This window comes from Hevea brasiliensis, chromosome 13 (assembly GCF_030052815.1).
Source record: "Hevea brasiliensis isolate MT/VB/25A 57/8 chromosome 13, ASM3005281v1, whole genome shotgun sequence".
NCBI lineage: Eukaryota > Viridiplantae > Streptophyta > Magnoliopsida > Malpighiales > Euphorbiaceae > Hevea > Hevea brasiliensis.
The window spans coordinates 32,091,555-32,110,695 of NC_079505.1; the positions used below are offsets into that span (position 1 = coordinate 32,091,555).

General features: G+C 29.6%; 1 protein-coding gene across 3 annotated transcripts in view; it reads left to right on the top strand.

Moving 5' to 3' along the window:
• LOC110661201 (bifunctional dethiobiotin synthetase/7,8-diamino-pelargonic acid aminotransferase, mitochondrial) overlaps positions 1 to 19,141 on the top strand; it is a 74,472-nt gene that overhangs the window by 45,428 nt on the left and 9,903 nt on the right. Inside the window, exons 14-15 of one of the 3 annotated variants that reach the window (XM_021819772.2) lie at positions 3,432 to 3,636; positions 3,777 to 4,055. In XM_021819772.2, coding sequence (XP_021675464.2) covers positions 3,432 to 3,627 — 196 coding nt within the window. In that variant the 3' untranslated portion in view covers positions 3,628 to 3,636; positions 3,777 to 4,055. Of the gene's footprint in view, positions 1 to 3,431; positions 4,056 to 19,141 lie in introns of those variants that run through there. The other 2 variants (XM_058131977.1, XM_021819771.2) reach the window with 2 other exon arrangements.

The window sequence follows — 19,141 nt, forward strand, 5'->3', positions numbered from 1 at the left end:
GAACCACTAGCATAAATGATTTGACTCCTAGAGGAACTGCTTAGACTTTAATGTGTTTCTGACAAGCATTGGAGCATGACATGGCTAGTCATGTCTATTAGGAGTGTACAATCAGTTGGTTCAGTTTTAAACTGAATTGAATTGAATTAATTGAAAAAGTGAGATCTAAAATTATGGGAACCGAACCGATATTAATAAAACGAATTAGTTCAATTCATTGGTTTTTAATACACCAAACAAGCAAAATTTCTCAATACCTACCAAATGCACAAAAAAATATACAAATGCAAAAAAATTCATATGCAAAAACAATGAAATTTCAATTTATCAAAGAATCAACATAATAGCTATCAATTTCTCTCAGAATCCACACAATAACCTATCAAATTCTCAATGAATCTATACAAACCATGGTTTCAAATTGCGGTCGTGGTCAAAGATAAGGGAAATAGTCCTGTAACAGCGGTAACATAACGATAAAGGCCTGGAGCTATGCAAACTTTTTTGTAAAATTTGCAAAATTTATAAAATGACTATATAAATTGGTAGATACAAGTAAAACTAATATACACAATTATATAATAAGCACAAATAAATCAAATGAAGACATTAAATCTATCATGTTTAGACATCAATAGCATTAAATAATTTATAGCTAAAATAGAGATAGTTAATGATGATCTTAGTCTAGCAAACATTAAATGAGAGATTTTGTAGAAGAAAGGAGAAATTTGGGTGAAAATTTGAGAGAACATGAAAGATATAGCAACTACGGAAGAGAGAATACGCAAATAAAGAAAAGAGAAACAAAATAACATTGTTTCCATGTGATTGCAGCAGAGGAATAATTAAAGTAACGGCCATTGCAGCTGCAACTCTAGATTTTCTTGTAAATAACGGTGTATCTGTAACGGGCTTTTCCAAAATCTATAAATAACGTAATGGCCGTTATTTGAAAGCATGATACAAGCACAATAATCAATTTCACTTGGCAACTTAATAACAAAATAAATCCACAAAACACAAAATCAGTAAAATGAGTCAAAGCTATAATTTTTTCATATATAACAAAAAAAAAGGAAGAAAATCTAATGACTGCGCTGTGTGCCCCCGCTGCTCCACACCTCCACTGGTCTAGGTCTGCATCATTGCATCAGCATGTGGGTGCCTAGTGCCTCCATTGCTCCCGATTGTTGTCATTGAGGCTGAGGTCAAGGGTAACATCTAGGTTGAGGTTGAGGAAGAGGCTAGAGGCTGCGACATCTCGTCATCAAGGCAGAAAAACGAGGAAGGAGATAAAGAATCTGAACAGCGTCACAGGCACAAGGAGAGGCAGAGAGCGGAGAAGCAACAACAGTGGCTCAAGGTTAACCAATGATTATGGCTCCAAGGAAGGAAATGTCGGACCGACGGAAGCTGAAGGGAGGGAAAGGTGGTGGCTCAATTTTAGGGAGCAACAATGTCGATGCAAAGGAAGGAAAGGGGGTGGGGGGTGGTATAAGTGCAGAGGCAGATGGCATAGGGGAAACGAAATCTTATGTTTTAGGTTTAGGTTTAAAGAAGGCCGTTGAAATGGGCTGGGGTGTCGTTCTTTATTGATACAGGCTGGAAGGTGTATAGGGCTTTGTGTACAAAATAGAAGGCTATCGGTGATGCAGTGTGCAGCTCAAATACAACACACTCCATACGAGCGAAAATGGAGAGAATATACTCTGCTGGAATTTTATTGCTGAAAAGTTAAACTGAAATATAAAGATTTTAGTGTGTTTATAGAGTTTTTAGGTTTCTAAACCTAATAGAAAAATAACTCTACTAGATAGGAAGTTTAATTAAGCCTAAATACATTAGTAAAATATAGATGAAGTAGGGAATTAACCTAATCCTAGATATAATAGGAAAACATAAATAAATTCTAGATAGAGTTGGAAAGCTTCCTAAATTAATTCTAAACTATTTCCACAGCTGCTGGTTGACAAAACAGGAAGTCCCAGGTGAATTAGGACTTTGTTGGAGACAAGCTTGGGAAAAAAAAAAAAAAAAAAAACACTCCTCAGAAGATCACATGCCTAGGGCATGTGCCTCAGTGTACAAACCTACTGCCCCTTCTGGAATGTCCTGTTTTGGCTTCATTTTGCTTCCTTTATTCCCTCCTATGCTGTCCAAGCCCCGAATCAATCGGTTTGGTTTATATTCGGTTTTTTTAGCAAAAATAAACCAACTGAATGGAAAACCAAAATTCCTTAATTATTAACTGAATCAAATGGTACAACTCAAAAATTGAACTGAAAAAAAACCGAAGTAAATCGGTTCAATTCATTGTTTCTGTTAAAACCGTTTATTGCGTACCCCTAATGTCTACACATTATAGAAGAATGCTTCTTATGCCCATAATGTTTAGAATCACGAGGCATCTTGCCTTTCTGCTAAGAAACTTACACGTAATAATTAGTTGCTTTCATTGAACTTGGATGGCTTATGGAACACCAATCATATTTGGATTTGTATGATTAAATATTACATACTTGCAAACTCACACTGGTTGAGTGTTTTGAGTTGCAGCACATTGCATGCTAGGCAATGATGACTCGTTAGTATCCTCAAACCATAGCTTCCGCTGTGGGCAGGGCTTGTGCAGGAGGATTATCTCTGGACCCAGCTCAATCAACTCTTGCCTGAAAAGTGGGCTTGGGTTTGAGACATGCCTTTACTTGCGGCTCAATCCAACCAAAAACACATTTTATTACAATTGGGCCCCAACCTGCAGGGCTGTTTTGGGCTCGGGTTGAGGCCTAAAAAGTGCATTCCTTTGGGCAAAAGCCTAGACCAATGGTTGAACAGGAATAGTTGATATAATGATTGAGTAGTGCTTATAATGTCTAAGTCAAAATTGCTGGATGAGTTCACTGATAAGAAAATTGATGGCAATTTGTGGCATATTCTGGTCATGTGATAGCTAGGGGTGAGCATTTAGTTCAAACCGAACCGAATTAAATCACGATAACCGAATTACAAATTTTAGAAACCGAATCGAACCGAAGTGGATGAAAAATCGAATCGAATCGAACTGCTCTATTTTGGTTCAGTTTTGTGCAAACCGATCGGTTTTGATTTTTGATTGATTTTTTAATTTAGACTTGATTTTCAAGTTATTTGGTTTGATTTTGACATTGATTGTAACTGATTTTGGTAGCAGTTGTTTATGCGTCCTCCTAGATGTATGTTCCAGGGTAAAATCTTTTTCATATGAAGTTCAGACTAATTTTTGCAATGTCAAGCCTTAATTTTACTCATTGTGGGCTGAAGCATGATAATGATTCGTCTGTCCCAGTAATTACTTGCATGCAGATTTAAAAAAAAAAAAAAAAAAACACAACATGCAGTTGCGTTTAGTTTGACATAAATGCCTGATAGAGCAGCTGATTTTTGTTCAGATATGCATCTCTATATGCACGTTCTCTCATTCAGAAGCTGCGTGAAGATGGTGTTTACATGAGACCTTTGGGTAATGTCGTCTACCTTCTTTGCGGGCCCTGTGCATCTCCTGAGATCTGCAGCCAACTGCTCATCAAGCTTCACAGAAAACTTGATGAGTTCAGCCAAATTAAAGAGCTGCAAACATCCAGTTAATTGCGAACGGTAAGTTTTAGTTTGCATCTTCCCAATTTGAAGGAAACTTCCTGTTAATTGCGAACGGTAAGTTTTAGTTTGCAAAATTTTTTCTAGGACTGTTATGAGTATTACTTTTGATAATGATATGCAATCTTGCTGTTCTGTAGTAGCTCGGGTGGGAGGCCCATAGTACAAGTCCTTTAAAGACTCGCAAAACTTAGCAAAATTTTTTCTAGGACTGTTATGAGTATTACTTTTGATAATGATATGCAGTCTTGCTGTTCTGTAGCAGCTCGGGTGAGAGGCCCATAGTAGAAGTCCTTTAAGGACTCGCAATCCTATGCAAAGAATCTGTTAATTATGTCATCCATAGTTAACAACTTACAATCTTGGCTCTTAGGATTTCTTATCCTTTTTATTTATTTATTATGTTTCAACCTGTCGTATATCTATTTCTCTCTTTTTTTTTTCCCTTCTTTTTGGATATTTTATTATATAGTTTTTTATATTAATATTTGTGTTTAAAATTATGCAACTAGAAGCTTGATCCCCAGTTTGAGGGGCTTTTAAATAATTGTAAAATAACACAATTTTTAAGTTAAAAAAAAAGACATAAAATACATTGTTACTGAAGTTTCATATTTTCTAAGCTCTGTATTATATATATAAATATGTAAAATTTTCCTTATAAGAACTTATTCGAAGTGGATTTTAAATAGCACTTGTATATTACATTAAGTCCACACTGAAATAATGCTTTTGTTTCATTTTTAATTTTCTCTTTGTTTACTGACCAAACATAAATTCATAGATTAACTTTTCTCTTTGTTAGCTTTGACTTTCTCTATCTTCGCACGGGTGAACTTTTGCGGGTTAACTTTGGACTTCCTAATAATTATGAGCATCAGAATAAACATTACTCAAATATCTTTTTAATCTCACGTTCCGTTTGTTTCATTTTCAAACGGAAAATGATTTGTACATTTAAAAAATATTTTTCATAAAAATATTTTCTGTTATTTGATTGTATTGTTAAATTAATGATATTTATTTATATTTTAATAAAATTTTTAAAATTTAAAAAATAAAAAATAACTTTTATATTTTGAAAAATGAAAATTATTTTTTTTAAAAATGATTTAGGTTTTTAATCGTTGATTAATTTTCCTCAGTGCTTTTAAATACTAGATAATATAAAAAATATTTTCTTTCCGTAAAACAAATGAAGCCTCAATTTATAAATTTTTTTTACTAGAATTTTTATCTCAATTTATATTGTTTGCCTATTTAGTTTTTAGGCATTGTCATTGTTATAATATTTGTAATATATATAAATGAATTAAAGAACGGAAATATTAGATTTGCTAAAACTACCTTTTATTCTTCAAATTCATTCTTTAAATTATTTACAATTATATTTTTATTATTATAATTAGTTTTAAAATTTATATAAATTTAAAAATCTTAATCTTATTAAAATTTAACTTCAATTAATATAAAATTTTATGAGAAATAATTAATTAAAATAAAAAATTAATAAGTAAAAAATAAAAAAGTTATTAATCTATTTATAATAAATTAGTGACAAAAATCTAACATTAATTACCTTTAGTAATAGCTATGTAAGTTGTTAATAAAAGTATTTTATATAAATTTATCGCTAATATTTTTTAACGTCTTATCCATCACTAAAACTTTTAATAGAGAGATAATTCTATAGAAATTTGTTACTAATAGGTTTTAATAATAAATTATTTATCGCTAATATTTTCAGTAATGAACTATTTAATATAAATTTATGGCCAATAGCATAAAAAATAAGAGGTGATATATAAAATTTTATTTGTCTATATCTATATTTTTTTATATTTTTTTTAAGAATTGATTGGAAATTTTTATATTTTATTTTTTTTTAATTTTTTACTAATTTAATGTTTTAATTGTGTTGTATGATTTAATCTCTTTATTTTAAAATTAAAATTATGTTTTCATTATTAAATTTATAAATAATTTTAATTTCTAATATTACTATAATTAATATAAATTAAAATTTTAATATCATTCTAATAATAATTATACTTATAATAAAAATCATATTATAATTCTATCTTAATTTTACAAGTGTTATTAATTTATAAAAAAATATTTAGTTTATTACAATCAAATTAATAAACAATATTAAATACCAAATCTTATTTATATTAATTTATTTTTTTAATTATTCTAAATATTTTCAAACTTATAATATTAAATTATAAAATTATTCTTTAAAAATTATTTAATTAACATAATAATAAAATTATTATTAAAAATTAACTATTAATTAAATTAAAAAATTTATATTTATATATAACAAATATTTTATTTGTTATAAAATTGTAGCCTTTTTTTAATATTACTAAGGACAGTTTATATATATATATATATGTAAAATTAAAAAAAATCCTAAACTATATAAATGATAGAATCAAAGAGAATAATTTAAAAAAATATAAAAATTAAAAATATAAAAAATTTGAAAATACAAAAAATAAACTTTAATTAGTAGTAAAATATAGGCATTCTGATAAATGATAATGAATACAAACTCAACTCAACTAAACCTTTATCCTAAAAAATTTGGGGTCGGCTATATAGATTCGCTTTCTCCACTCTAAACGATTTTGGGTTAAATCCTCAGAAATGTGTAATGCTTCTAGGTCATGTTGTACTACTCTCCTCCAAGTCAATTTAGGTCTACTCATTTTTTTCTTTCTATCCTCTAACCTAATGTGCTCTACTTGTCTAATTGGAGCCTCCGTATGTCTACGCTTCACATGACCAAACCACTTCAATCTTCTTTCTCTCAACTTATTTTCAATTGGCACCACTCCTACCTTTTCTCTAATACTCTCATTACGGACTTTATCTAGTTTAGTATGGCCACTCATCCACCTTAACATTCTCATATCTGCAACTCTTATCTTAGACGCATACGACTCTTTCAGTGCCCAACACTCACTACCATATAACATAGCCATCGTATGGTCAGACGTTAAAATTTTCCTTTCAACTTATTGGGAATCTTACGATCACATAAAACTCTCGTGACACGTCTCCACTTCAACCATCCGGCTTTAATCCTATGACTAACATCCTCCTCATATCCCCCATCTACTTGAAGGACTGAGCCTAGATATTTAAAGTGATTACTTTGGGACAGTACTACTCCATTCAAACTAACTCCTTCCCTATCACCAGTTTGGCCTTCACTGAACTTGCAATGCGTGTATTCTGTCTTCGTTCTACTTAACTTAAAACCCTTTCACTCTAGAGTACTTCTCCAAAGCTCTAGCTTTCTATTGACTACTTCTCGTGTCTCATCTATTAGAACAATATCATCCGCAAACATCATGCATCAAGGAATACTCTGTTATATATATTTCGTCAATTCATCTAAAACTAATGTAAAAAGGTAAGGGCTTATGGCTGATCTTTAGTGTAATCCAATTGAGATCGGAAAATCTCTTGTGTCCCTTCCCACTGTGCGCACAATAGTAGTTGCTCTTCATACATATCTTTCAACACTTGTATGTACCTAATAGATACTATTTTTTGTTCTAACACATTCCACAAGACATCTCTTGGAACACTATCATAGGCCTTTTCCAAATCAATAAAAACCATGTGTAGATCTTTCTTCCAATCTCTATATTTCTCCATCAAGCTTCTAATGAGAAAGATCGCTTCCATAGTTGAACGTCCGGGCATGAAACCAAATTGATTGAGAGAGATAGAAGTATCATGACGTAGTCGATACTCCACAACTCTCTCCCACAACTTCATAGTATGGCTCATGAGTTTAATTCCCCTATAGTTTGAGCAACTCTGTATATCTTTTTTATTTTTAAAAATAGGTACTAAAATACTCCTCTATTCATCAGGCATTTTCTTTGAGTTTAGAATCTTATTAAATAATTTAGTTAACCATGCCACTCCCATATCTCCCAAACACTTCCGCACTTCAATTGGTATTTCATCGGGTCCACAAGCTTTACCCACTTTCATTCTCTTAAGTGCTTCCTTTACTTCTAAAGATCTAATCCTTCTAGTATAATTCACATTCTTTTCTATTGTTCTATAATCTATATTCACGCTATTACCATTTTGACTATTATTAAAGAGATTATTAAAATAATTTCTCCATCTTTATTTAATGTCCTCATCTTTCACCAACACTTTTCCTTCTTTATCCTTAATGCACCTAACTTGATTGAGATCTTGACATTTCCTTTCTCTCCTTCTTGCTAATCTATAAATATCTCTCTTCTTCTTTAGTTTCAAGTTTCTCATATAACTTTTCAAAGGCCTGTGCTCTTGCTTGACTAATTGCCTTTTTTACCTCTTTCTTTGCTATCTTGTACTGTTCATATGCCTTATTATTATCACATTTAGGTAATTTCTTATACAATTCCCTTTTTCTCTTCACTGCCTTTTGTACTTCCTCATTCCATAACCATCTCTCTTTTGAGGGTGGTCCATGTCCTTTAGACTCTCCAAGTACTTTTCTAGCTACTTCTCTAATCTTTGATGCCATCTGTATCCACATATCATTGGCTTTTATATCTAGCTTCCCTACTTCGGACTCGAGAAGCTCATTTTTGAATTTCACTTGCTTTACTCCTTTTAACTCCCACCATTTTGTTCGAGCTATACTATTTCTTCTGACCTTACATGAATTGTTCCTAAATTTGACATCCAAGATCACCAACCGATGTTGATTTGTTAAAGCCTCTCCTGGAATGACCTTGCAATCCTTGCATAGAGCTCTATTTGTCTTCTTGGTTAAGAGGAAGTCGATTTGGCTTCTATGTTGCCCACTTTTGAAAGTCACTAAATGTGACTCTCTTTTTTAAAAGTAGGTATTTGCTAGTATTAGGTGGTATGCCATAGCAAAATCGATGATATTTTTTCCCTTCTCATTTGGATTGCCAAAACCAAAACCTCCATGAACATTCTCACAACCTTGTCTATCACTTCCAACATGTCCATTCAAATCTCCACCAATGAAAACATTTTCTTCATTTGGTATGCTTTGCATTAAATCATCCATGTCTTTCCAAAACCTTTGTTTACTCTCACTGTCTAGTCCTATTTGTGGGGCATAAGCACTAACTATATTTATTGTTTCTCCTTCTAGTACTAGCTTTACTAGTATAATTCTGTCTCCTACTCTTTTCACAGCTATTACTGCGTCTTTCAATGTCCTGTCTATGATTATGCCCACTCCGTTCTTGTTTCTCTCTTTTCCGGTAAATCACAGTTTGTACCCTGAATTAGCCACTTCCTTACTTTTCTCTCTTACCCATTTAGTCTCCTGAATGTAAGCAATATTCACCCTTCTCCTTTTCAAGGTATCCACAAGCTCCATTAATTTTCCTGTAAGTGATCCAACATTCCAAGTACCAACGCTAATCCTCCTCCTATCCTACTCCTTCCTAATTGGTCTCCTTCTATGATATCTTATATTATTTTCTATGTCTATCTTGTATTCTGTTCCACTATCTGTTCTACTATCTGTCCTATGGCGCGTCGCTTTCGGTGAACGCCCTACACCCTTGCATATTTCTCACTACACCCGGGCTCCGATGTAGCGCGTCGTTAGTAGAGGACACCCCAACGTTTATATTATTTGAATCCATATCATACGGTGTGACGAAATTTTTACGCTGGTTGTCACTTACCGCAACCCTCCTCCTTTATCCGGGCTTGGGACTGGCTAAGCGCAAACTACTTAGGCGAAGTTAATAAATGATAATGAATGACTAAATTTAATTAGCTATTGAAAATCAATATACTATATATGAAAAATTAAGATAAAATTACATGAAAATAAATCACAATTAACAAGTATAAATAATGTGTATTATACGTTAAAAAAAACTAGTATTTCTAAAATACCCAAATAGCAGGCATATATGTATCTGAGAATTTTAACCCGAACATGATATGATTTAGACTTGTAGTCAGGATTTAGACAATAGCATAATATGGTTACCAAGCCTTATGGTTCGAGTATTGAGCTATTGGCCTTACCAAACAACCAAATAATACGTTCTCTACTCTGACAATAACTCTTATAGCCTGAAGATAAGCATCTCAAATTCTCTGGAACTCTAAATCCCACTTAGGATTCCTCTCAAATAGGAGACCTTTTCAGCTACACTCCTTGTCACACCCAAAAACCCCACCTTAGTATTCAAACTAGCTGTTCTTTGAAAGAAAATTGCACCGAAACAATCCTTAAGGTGCAAAGGAAGCATGATTAGCAATTTTAAAAATTTTCAATCCTACGTTTCATGTAATATATAAACCTTTTATACTATTGCAAAAACACTTAGTTTTGGTCCCAATCAATTACTAACATACCTAATTGGCCATTAAGAAACAAATCTTCAAAATTCAAAAAGTTAGGGTTTTGGAGAAAAACTCACCCTTAAAGCGCAAAATCAAATTCTAACCACCTAATCCTGGTAGTGAAGCTAAGTGTTGGCTCTCTACCTTGTCCACACAAGCTCCTTGATCGAAGCACCTTTGTCGAAGCAAAACTCCTTGTATTTCGGCCAAGACGAAGAGTGAAGTTCTTTGGAGTTTTCTATGGTTACAAGGATATGAAAGTGGTGAGAAACCTTTTCTCTTCCTTTAATTCAAGTGAATTAACCTTTAACTCTCTTAAATCAAGCAAGAAAGAAGAAAGAATTTTTCTTTCATGGAGGATGAGGTTTGGCCAACATAGGCTAAGGAAGAAGACATTTATTCTTCCTTTTTATTTTAAGTTAATTTCCTTTAACTAAAATTAAATTAACATGTGTTCATCTCTCATTCAACAATTGAATGAGTTTTCAACTTTTGATTGGTCCACATGTCGTTCCTTAATTTTGATTAAGAAAATTAAACTTCATTAATTAGTATTATTAACCATAAGCCTCCATTATTGATCAAGTCAACCTTAGTCCATGTAAGCATAGGTTGACCAAGTCAAAGAGTCAAATTTTGAAAAGTCAAACTAGTCAAAATTTGATTTCTTCCTTTATGCCCAATTTGATTAAGTTTATATTTAAACAATTTAAATATTAACTTGAATACTTCAATAGGTAAATTTAGTTTCAAGTCATGCTAGGAACTTTGCAATCTAATTGCAAACTAAATTTATTAATTCAATTAATTAATTAAACCATTTAATTAATTAATCAAATTAATTATGCTTTGATAAAATTGCTCTTATGTGTGTGACTTATTAGGTTCATTACTAATTGGCAATGAGAATAATATTAACCCGTTAATATTATTGAAACCATTGTAAATTTAAAATGAAATTTCCTTTTTGTTTAAGTTCTCATAAGTCATAGTTGACATCTAGCATAATGTGCTATAACTACCCAATTAGTTCTGAATTAATTTCCCAATTCATGAACCTTGATCATACGTATCATACACTAAAATCTATTCGTTACAAAATCCCGATTCTAGCTCGAGTCATGATTCATTTCAAACTCTTATGCTTAGAATTATATGTCCTCTTTTAATTCTAATTCTTGATTAATAAGATTTTCCTGTTAGAAACTCTTTTCTGACTAAGCTTATTTGTGCTGGTCAGGAACTTGAATTCATCAAGAATAATTAAATGGACATAGGATTTTATCCCTATTTACTTAGGGTAATGGATCACATCTTGACTAACACTTATCTCCAAATATAACTAGTCGGAGCCAACATATGTCAATATACCCATACATAGTACAAGTATGAAAGCAGTATCAAATTCAAACCACTTATATATAAGATAACTGTGTTATCTTAGATTAAGGGATTAATGCACTATTATGATCTAGATGACTTTGTATTGACAAGAGTAAACTCTATGTACAAGTCATCTTTTGTCGCTGGTTCGACCTACTTATCTTATAAGTGCCCACCATATTTGTCTTATGGCATGAGACTCACTATTCTATCATATTAGTATCTTGTAGTAATTCATGGACACAAACATAAGTGACAATCAATCCGGATAAATCATGTCCAATGAGGTATCCTAGATTGTTAACCGAATTTATAATATCTTGTACTAGAATGTTCTGTCACTCATATTCTTAACAACTTAAGAATAGAACATCTAACAAGATATTAAAGGACATAGCCGGTCGTATGGCTGTACGGTAAAATTTTCCTTTCAACTTATTAGGAATCTTGCGATCACATAAAATTTCCGTGGCACGTCTCCACTTCAACTATCTAGCTTTAATCCTATGACTAACATCCTTTTCACATCCTCCATCTACTTGAAGGACTGGGTCGAGATATTTAAAGTGATTACTTTGAGACAGTATCACTTCATCCAAACTAACTCCTTCCCTATCACCAGTTTGGCCTTCACTGAACTTGCAATGCATGTATTCTGTCTTCGTTTTACTTAACTTAAAGCCATTTGACTCTAGAGTACTTTTCCAAAGCTTTAGCTTTCTATTGACTCCTTCTCGCGTCTCATCTATCAGAACAATATCATCCGCAAACATCATGCACCAAGGAATACTCTCTTGTATATGTTTCGTCAATTCATCTAAAATTAATGTAAAAATGTAAGGGCTTATAGCTGATCCTTGATGTAATTCAATTGAGATTGGAAAATCTCTTGTGTCCCCTCCTACTGTGCGCACAATAGTAGTGCTCCTTCATACATATCTTTCAACACTTGTATATACCTAATAGATACCCTCTTTTGTTCTAACACACTCCATAAGATATCTCTTGGAACTCTATCATAAGTCTTCTCCAAATCAATAAAAACCATGTATAAATCTTTCTTCACATCTCTATATTTCTCCATCAAGCTTCTAATGAGAAATATTGTTTCCATAGTTGAATGACCGGGCATGAAGCCAAATTGATTGAGAGAGATAAAAGTATCATGACGTAGTCGATGCTTCACAACTCTCTCCCACAACTTTATAGTATGGCTCATGAGTTTAATTCCCCTATAGTTCGAGTAACTCTGTATGTCTCCCTTATTTTTAAAAATATGTACTAAAATACTCCTCCATTCATCAAGCATTTTCTTTGAGTTTAGAATCTTATTAAATAATTTAGTTAACCATGCCGCTCCCATATCTCCCAAACACTTCCACACTTCAATTGATATTCTATCGGGTCCACAGGTTTTACCCACTTTCATTCTCTTAAGTGCTTCATTTATTTCTGAAGATCTAATCCTTCTAGTATAATTCACATTCTTTTCTATTGTTCTATAGTCTATATTCACACTATTACCATTTTGACTATTATTAAAGAGATCATTAAAATAATTTCTCCATCTTTCTTTAATGTCCTCATCTTTCACCAACACTTTTCCTTCTTTATCCTTAATGCACCTAACTTGATTGAGATTTTGACATTTCTTTTCTCTCCTCCTTGCTAATCTATAAATATCATTCTCCCATTCTTTAGTTTCAAGTTTCTTATATAACTTTTCAAAGGCCTATTCTCTTGCTTGACTAACTGCCTTTTTTTGTCTCTTTCTTTGCTATCTTTTACTGTTCATATGTCTCATTATTATCACATTTAGCTAATTTCTTATACCATTCCTTTTTTCTCTTCACTGCCTTTTGTACTTTCTCATTCCACAACCATCTCTCTTTTGAGGGTGGTCCATGTCCTTTAGACTCTTCAAGTACTTTTCTAGCTACTTCTCTAATCTTTGATGCCATCTGTATCCACAAATCATTGGCCTCCATATCCAGCTTCCATGCTTCGGACTCGAGAAGCTCATTTTTGAACTTTACTTGCTTTACTCCTTTGAACTCCTACCATTTTGTTTGAGCTATACTATTTCTTCTGACCTTACTTGAATTGTTCCTAAACTTGACATCCAAGACCACTGACCGATGTTGACTTGTTAAAGCCTCTCCTGGAATGACCTTGCAATCCTTGCATAGAGCTCTGTTTGTCTTCCTAATTAAGAGGAAGTTGATTTGGTTTCTATGTTGCATACTTTTGAAAGTCACTAAATGTGACTCTCTTTTTATAAAGTAGGTATTTGCTAGTATTAGGTCGTATGCCATAGCAAAATTCAGGATGCTTTTTCCCTCATCATTTCGACTGCCAAAACCAAAACCTCCATGAACATTCTCGTAACCTTGCCTATCACTTCCTACATGTCCATTCAAATTTCCACCAATGAAAACATTCTTTTCATTCGGTATGCTTTGCATTAAATTATTCATATCTTCCCAAAACATTTGTTTACTCTTATTATCTAGTCCTATTTGTGGGGCATAAGCACTAACTACATTTATTGTTTCTCCTTCTAGTACTAGCTTTACTAGTATAATTCTATCTCCTACTCTTTTTACAGCTATTACAACGTCTTTCAATGTCCTGTCTATGATTATGCCCACTTCGTTCTTATTTCTCTTCTTTCCGGTAAACCACAGTTTGTACTATAAATTACCTACTTCATTGCTTTTCTCTCCTATCTATTTAGTCTCCTGAATGCAAGCAATATTTACCTTTCTCCTTTCCAAGGTATCCACAAGCTCCATTAATTTTCCTGTAAGTGATCCAACATTCCAAGTACCAACCCTGATCCTTCTCCTATCTTGTTCCTTCCTAATTGGTCTCCTTCTATGATATTTTCTATTGTTTTTTATGTCTATCTTGTGTTCTGTTCCACTATCTGTTCTACTATCTATCATATGGACTAACTTCTTTACCCACATCCGTCCATGATGTGGGAACCCTTGATCACTCAACACTACACCTGGGCGCCGGCATGGTGCATTGCTTTCGGTGAACGCCCTACACCCTTGCATATTTCTCACTACACCCGAGCTCCGATGTAGCGTGTCATAAGTAGAGGACGTCTCAACATTTATATTATTTGAATCCATATCATAAGGTGTGATGAAATTTTTACGCTGGTTGTCACCTACTACAACCCTCCTCCTTTATCCGTGCTTGGGACCGGCTAAGCACAAATACTTAGGCGGAGTTATTTGAATCAAATAATTAAATAAGCTAATTCATTTATTGTATGTATTTTAAAATTTTTATTTGTTAGTTGAATATGGGTAAATATATGATTTTGGGTTATTTGATCATGATTATAATCAATAATTAAAATACATAATAAAATATAGTTATTTAGAAAGCATTGACAGTAATATATAATAATACATGCACATCAAAATTGTGGATGGCAAGTAAATATATTATTTATGATTAAATCTACTTATTTAAAAAATTAAATTTTATTTTAATTGTAATTCATTCATGACACATGCAAGAATTAAAAGAAATCCTATTCACTAATTTATTTATGACATGGAAATTACAAAATTAAATTTAACTGGAAACTTTTGTTTTGTAAAAAAGAAACAAATAATTTTTAAAAGTAATTAATATTCTTAAAGGTTATTTGGTTTTGCTGGGCTGTTGGATACCGCTGATAGTTGATTGTAATTGATATATCATAAGTGATGCGTGTCGAATGAACCAATTAAAAGTATTCTATCTAAACCACTTGTATAGAGGGTAAGCAGAGATCGATCCCAAAGGAAATGAGTAAATGCAAACAAGAAAACAGATTTTAGAGACACAAATAAATGAAAAGAAAAAATAAATATAAAAAAAAAAAAAAAAATAAAAAAAATAAAATTATAAAAATAAAATAAAAAAAAAATTTAAATAATAAAAAAAAATTTAATAAAAAAAAAAAAAAAATTAAAAATATAAAAAAAAATATAAATAATAAAAAACATTAATATAAATATAAAATAATTTAATAATAAAATAAATATCAATAAAATTAATATAATAAATATAATCATTTATAAAGTAATTATATTAAATTATATAATAATTAGTTTATTTTAAGTTAGTAGTTAAGTTAAAATACTTTTATTAAATTATTTAAATTAAATTATAACTCATTTAAATTTTTTAATTTTTTTTTCAATATAAAAATTTAATATTATATTTTAAACTTATTATTAAATTAAATATTAATCATAATCATTATATAAATAACAATTAAATATATATTTATATTATAATAAATAATTTATTTATTTATAATATAATTATTATTATTTAAATTATAATAATAATTACTATTATTATTATTATATATATATATTTATATAATATTTTTTTATTAATATAATTAATTACAACATTAATTATATATACATTAATTAAATAAAAATAATAATATAAATAAAAAAAAAAACATAAAAAAAAAAATAAAAAAAATAGAATTCAATTAACTCAAATCAAACTCAAAAATCAATAAATCATGAATTATAAAATTACATAACAAAAAATACAAAACTAAAACAAAATAAACTAACAAAAAAAATAATAAAATAATAAAAAAAAAATTTATAAATAAAAAAAACTTAAAAAGATAGAGTATTTTGCATAACTTGGAGAAGATGATATAATGATGCTACATTCTAAAAAAGAAGAAAAAAAAAAAAAAAAAAGAAAAAGAAAAAAAAAAAAAGCAGAAAAAAAAATAAAAGAGAAAAGACAGAGAAGAGAAAAAAGAAGAGAATTGAACTAGAGAAAGAAAAGAGAATTGACTTTTTTTTGAAAAAAATTTTTTTTTAAAAGAGAAGAAAATTTTGAAAAAAGTTTTTTAAATATTTTGAAAATTTGAAAATTTTTTTTAATTTTTAAAAAGAAAAAATAAAAAACTATTTAAATTTTTAATTGTTTGGAAAATAGAGTTTGATTTTTGAGTAGTAAATTAAGTTTTTTTGTCTTGTTTGATTTGCATTTGTTTTTTTTTGTTGTATGTTTGTTTATGTTGTGCATTGTTTTTGTTTTTTTTTTGCATGAGGTTGTTTTTAAAATAAAGAAAAAGAAAAAAAATTAATTTAATTAAAATAGAATTAAAATTATTTATTTTATTTTTAATTTATTAATTAATTTTTTAATTAAATTATTAATTTAATTAATTAATTCTAATAAGTAGATTAATCTCTAATAATTAATTTAACTAATAACATTTATATTATTTAATAATTTATTTTTTATATTTATTTATTTTTAGTATTATATATTATATTATATATATTATATATTATGCATATAATATATAATTATTAATATATATATTATATTATTATAAATATTTTTTATATTTATATTATTTTATTATATATTTTTTATTATATTATTTTTATTATATTTTATGTTATTTATATTTATTATTATATTTATTTTGATTATATTATGATGATATTATTGGGTGTAGTTGTATTTAGAACTAGTCTCTGACGAATGATCTTTATAAATATAGAAAAATAGGGTGAGACATGATTTTGAGTTGATCTCTCTTTTCTAATTAGATTCATATAAAGTTGAGCAAAGTAGTTGTTTTATGAGTTTTGATTTTGAGAGAGAGATATATATATAGATATAATTTTTTATGTATTGATGTGATGATGATATACTAGTGCTCTAAATCTAAATTATCTTCTTGTGCAAATATTAATATAATTATATTATATATATATATTATGCATTCATTTTTTATTTTTTTTTTTTTTTTTTATTATTTTTTTTTTTTTTGTTGTTTTTTTTTTTTTTTTAAAAATTAATATATTTTTTGTTTTTTTTTTTTAATAATTTTTTTTTTTTTTTTTTTTTGGTTTTTTTAACTTTTTTTTTTTTTATATTATTTAATAATTTTTTTTTTTTTTTTTTATTTTATTTTTTTATTTATTTATTATTTATTTCATTTATAAAAAATTTTTAATTTTTATTTTTATAAAATAATAATATTTAAAAAAAAAAAAATAATATATATGAATAATATAATTTATACTATATACTATGGGATGATTATTGGTATTATGTTATTTATAATAATTTATTTTATTTATTTTTTTAATTATTTTATTTTTTATTATATTTTTTTTTTTATTTTTTAACTTTTGTGGGAACTTGAGGCTTTTTATGAGTTTTTTTGGTTTTTTAAGTTGCAAAGTCCTAGTGAGTCCCAGATCTAGTCTAGTCAGTACACATGACACATTCTTAGCTAGTTTACACATATACCTATACTAACACATGCATACACTTCCATATATATATATTATATATATATATTTTTTTTTTTTTTTTTTTTTTTTTTTTTTTTTTTTTTTTCATATATATATAAATATATTTTTTTATTTTTGTATTATTATTATTTTTGTTTGAAAAAAAAAAAAAATTTGCTTTTTTTAAATGGGTTTATATTATTAAAGGATATAGTGCAAGGTTGTGAAATTCTTACATTTGTTCATATCTTTTTAGCTAAGGGCACCCAATCAATTGCATTGAGTTTTGAGTTCTTATAGAAAACTATAGGGTAAGAAGCAGCTAATTGTAGTTTCACCAATCCTAAAATAATCATTCTAGACCTTTTGAGACAAAATGCTTGCATGCACTTGAAAAAACAAATGATATGGGCATCCTTTATATTTTAAACCCATATTTTAGCCTTAGCCAGCCTCACTTAAAATGTCTCTCTGGAACCAACTTGAGCTTTATTTCTTCCCCTTATTTCTTTGATAAGCCATATTTCTACCTAGTCATTAAACCAAACACAACCTACTCTTTATGAGAATAATTATTTAAGTGATGGATACACTATCAACAAAGAAAAAGATAATGTAATGACCTAGGCTAGGGACCATCATCGGCACTAGGGATCAGGTCAGTTAAGGCTGTCGGAACCCATAGCAAGCCTAAAACCTAGGAAACATACATACAATCATGCATCTCACCATTTAAACAAACTTCAAACCATTACACCTTAGTATTTTCATCTATGCATAAGCATACATAACATAATAATGGTTCATACTTTGAACCTCAATATACATAAGATCCAAAGTGTAATGGTTGTACATGCATACTCCCATAAAAGGATAACATAACATATACATCATCATACCAAAAAAAATATTACATATTTTCAATTTTCTTTAGTCACTAGCACATTACTATCCATTCATAAATTATGTGTTCATCTATCTATACACCATACATAAAGGAAAAGGTTAAAGCTACCATTGATGCTTTCTTTTCAAAGCACTCTTCTAGTCCTGCAATTCTGCACCTCGGGTTACGGGGAATAGGATAAGCTTACACAAGCTTAGTGAGTAAACTAACCATTAATAATTATGTCATTCATTCACACATGTGCAATGCATCATTCACACATGTGCAATGCATCATTCACATGGGTTTTCATATTACAAATATTTCACATAAGATGAATATTATCATCAGTAACTTTTCAAACTTTCCTTTTAAATATGACCAGTATCATGTATCCTAAGGTAACTTACAGATCTCCCTTGAAGGGCAACTTAAAGATCTCCCCATGGGATTTACATTATGGATCCATAACATACGTAACATTACATAGTCATAACATGGGGGGAGTTAGTGGGTCATCCAACATCCATCAATGCACTAATAACAAATTATGCAACATTTTCGT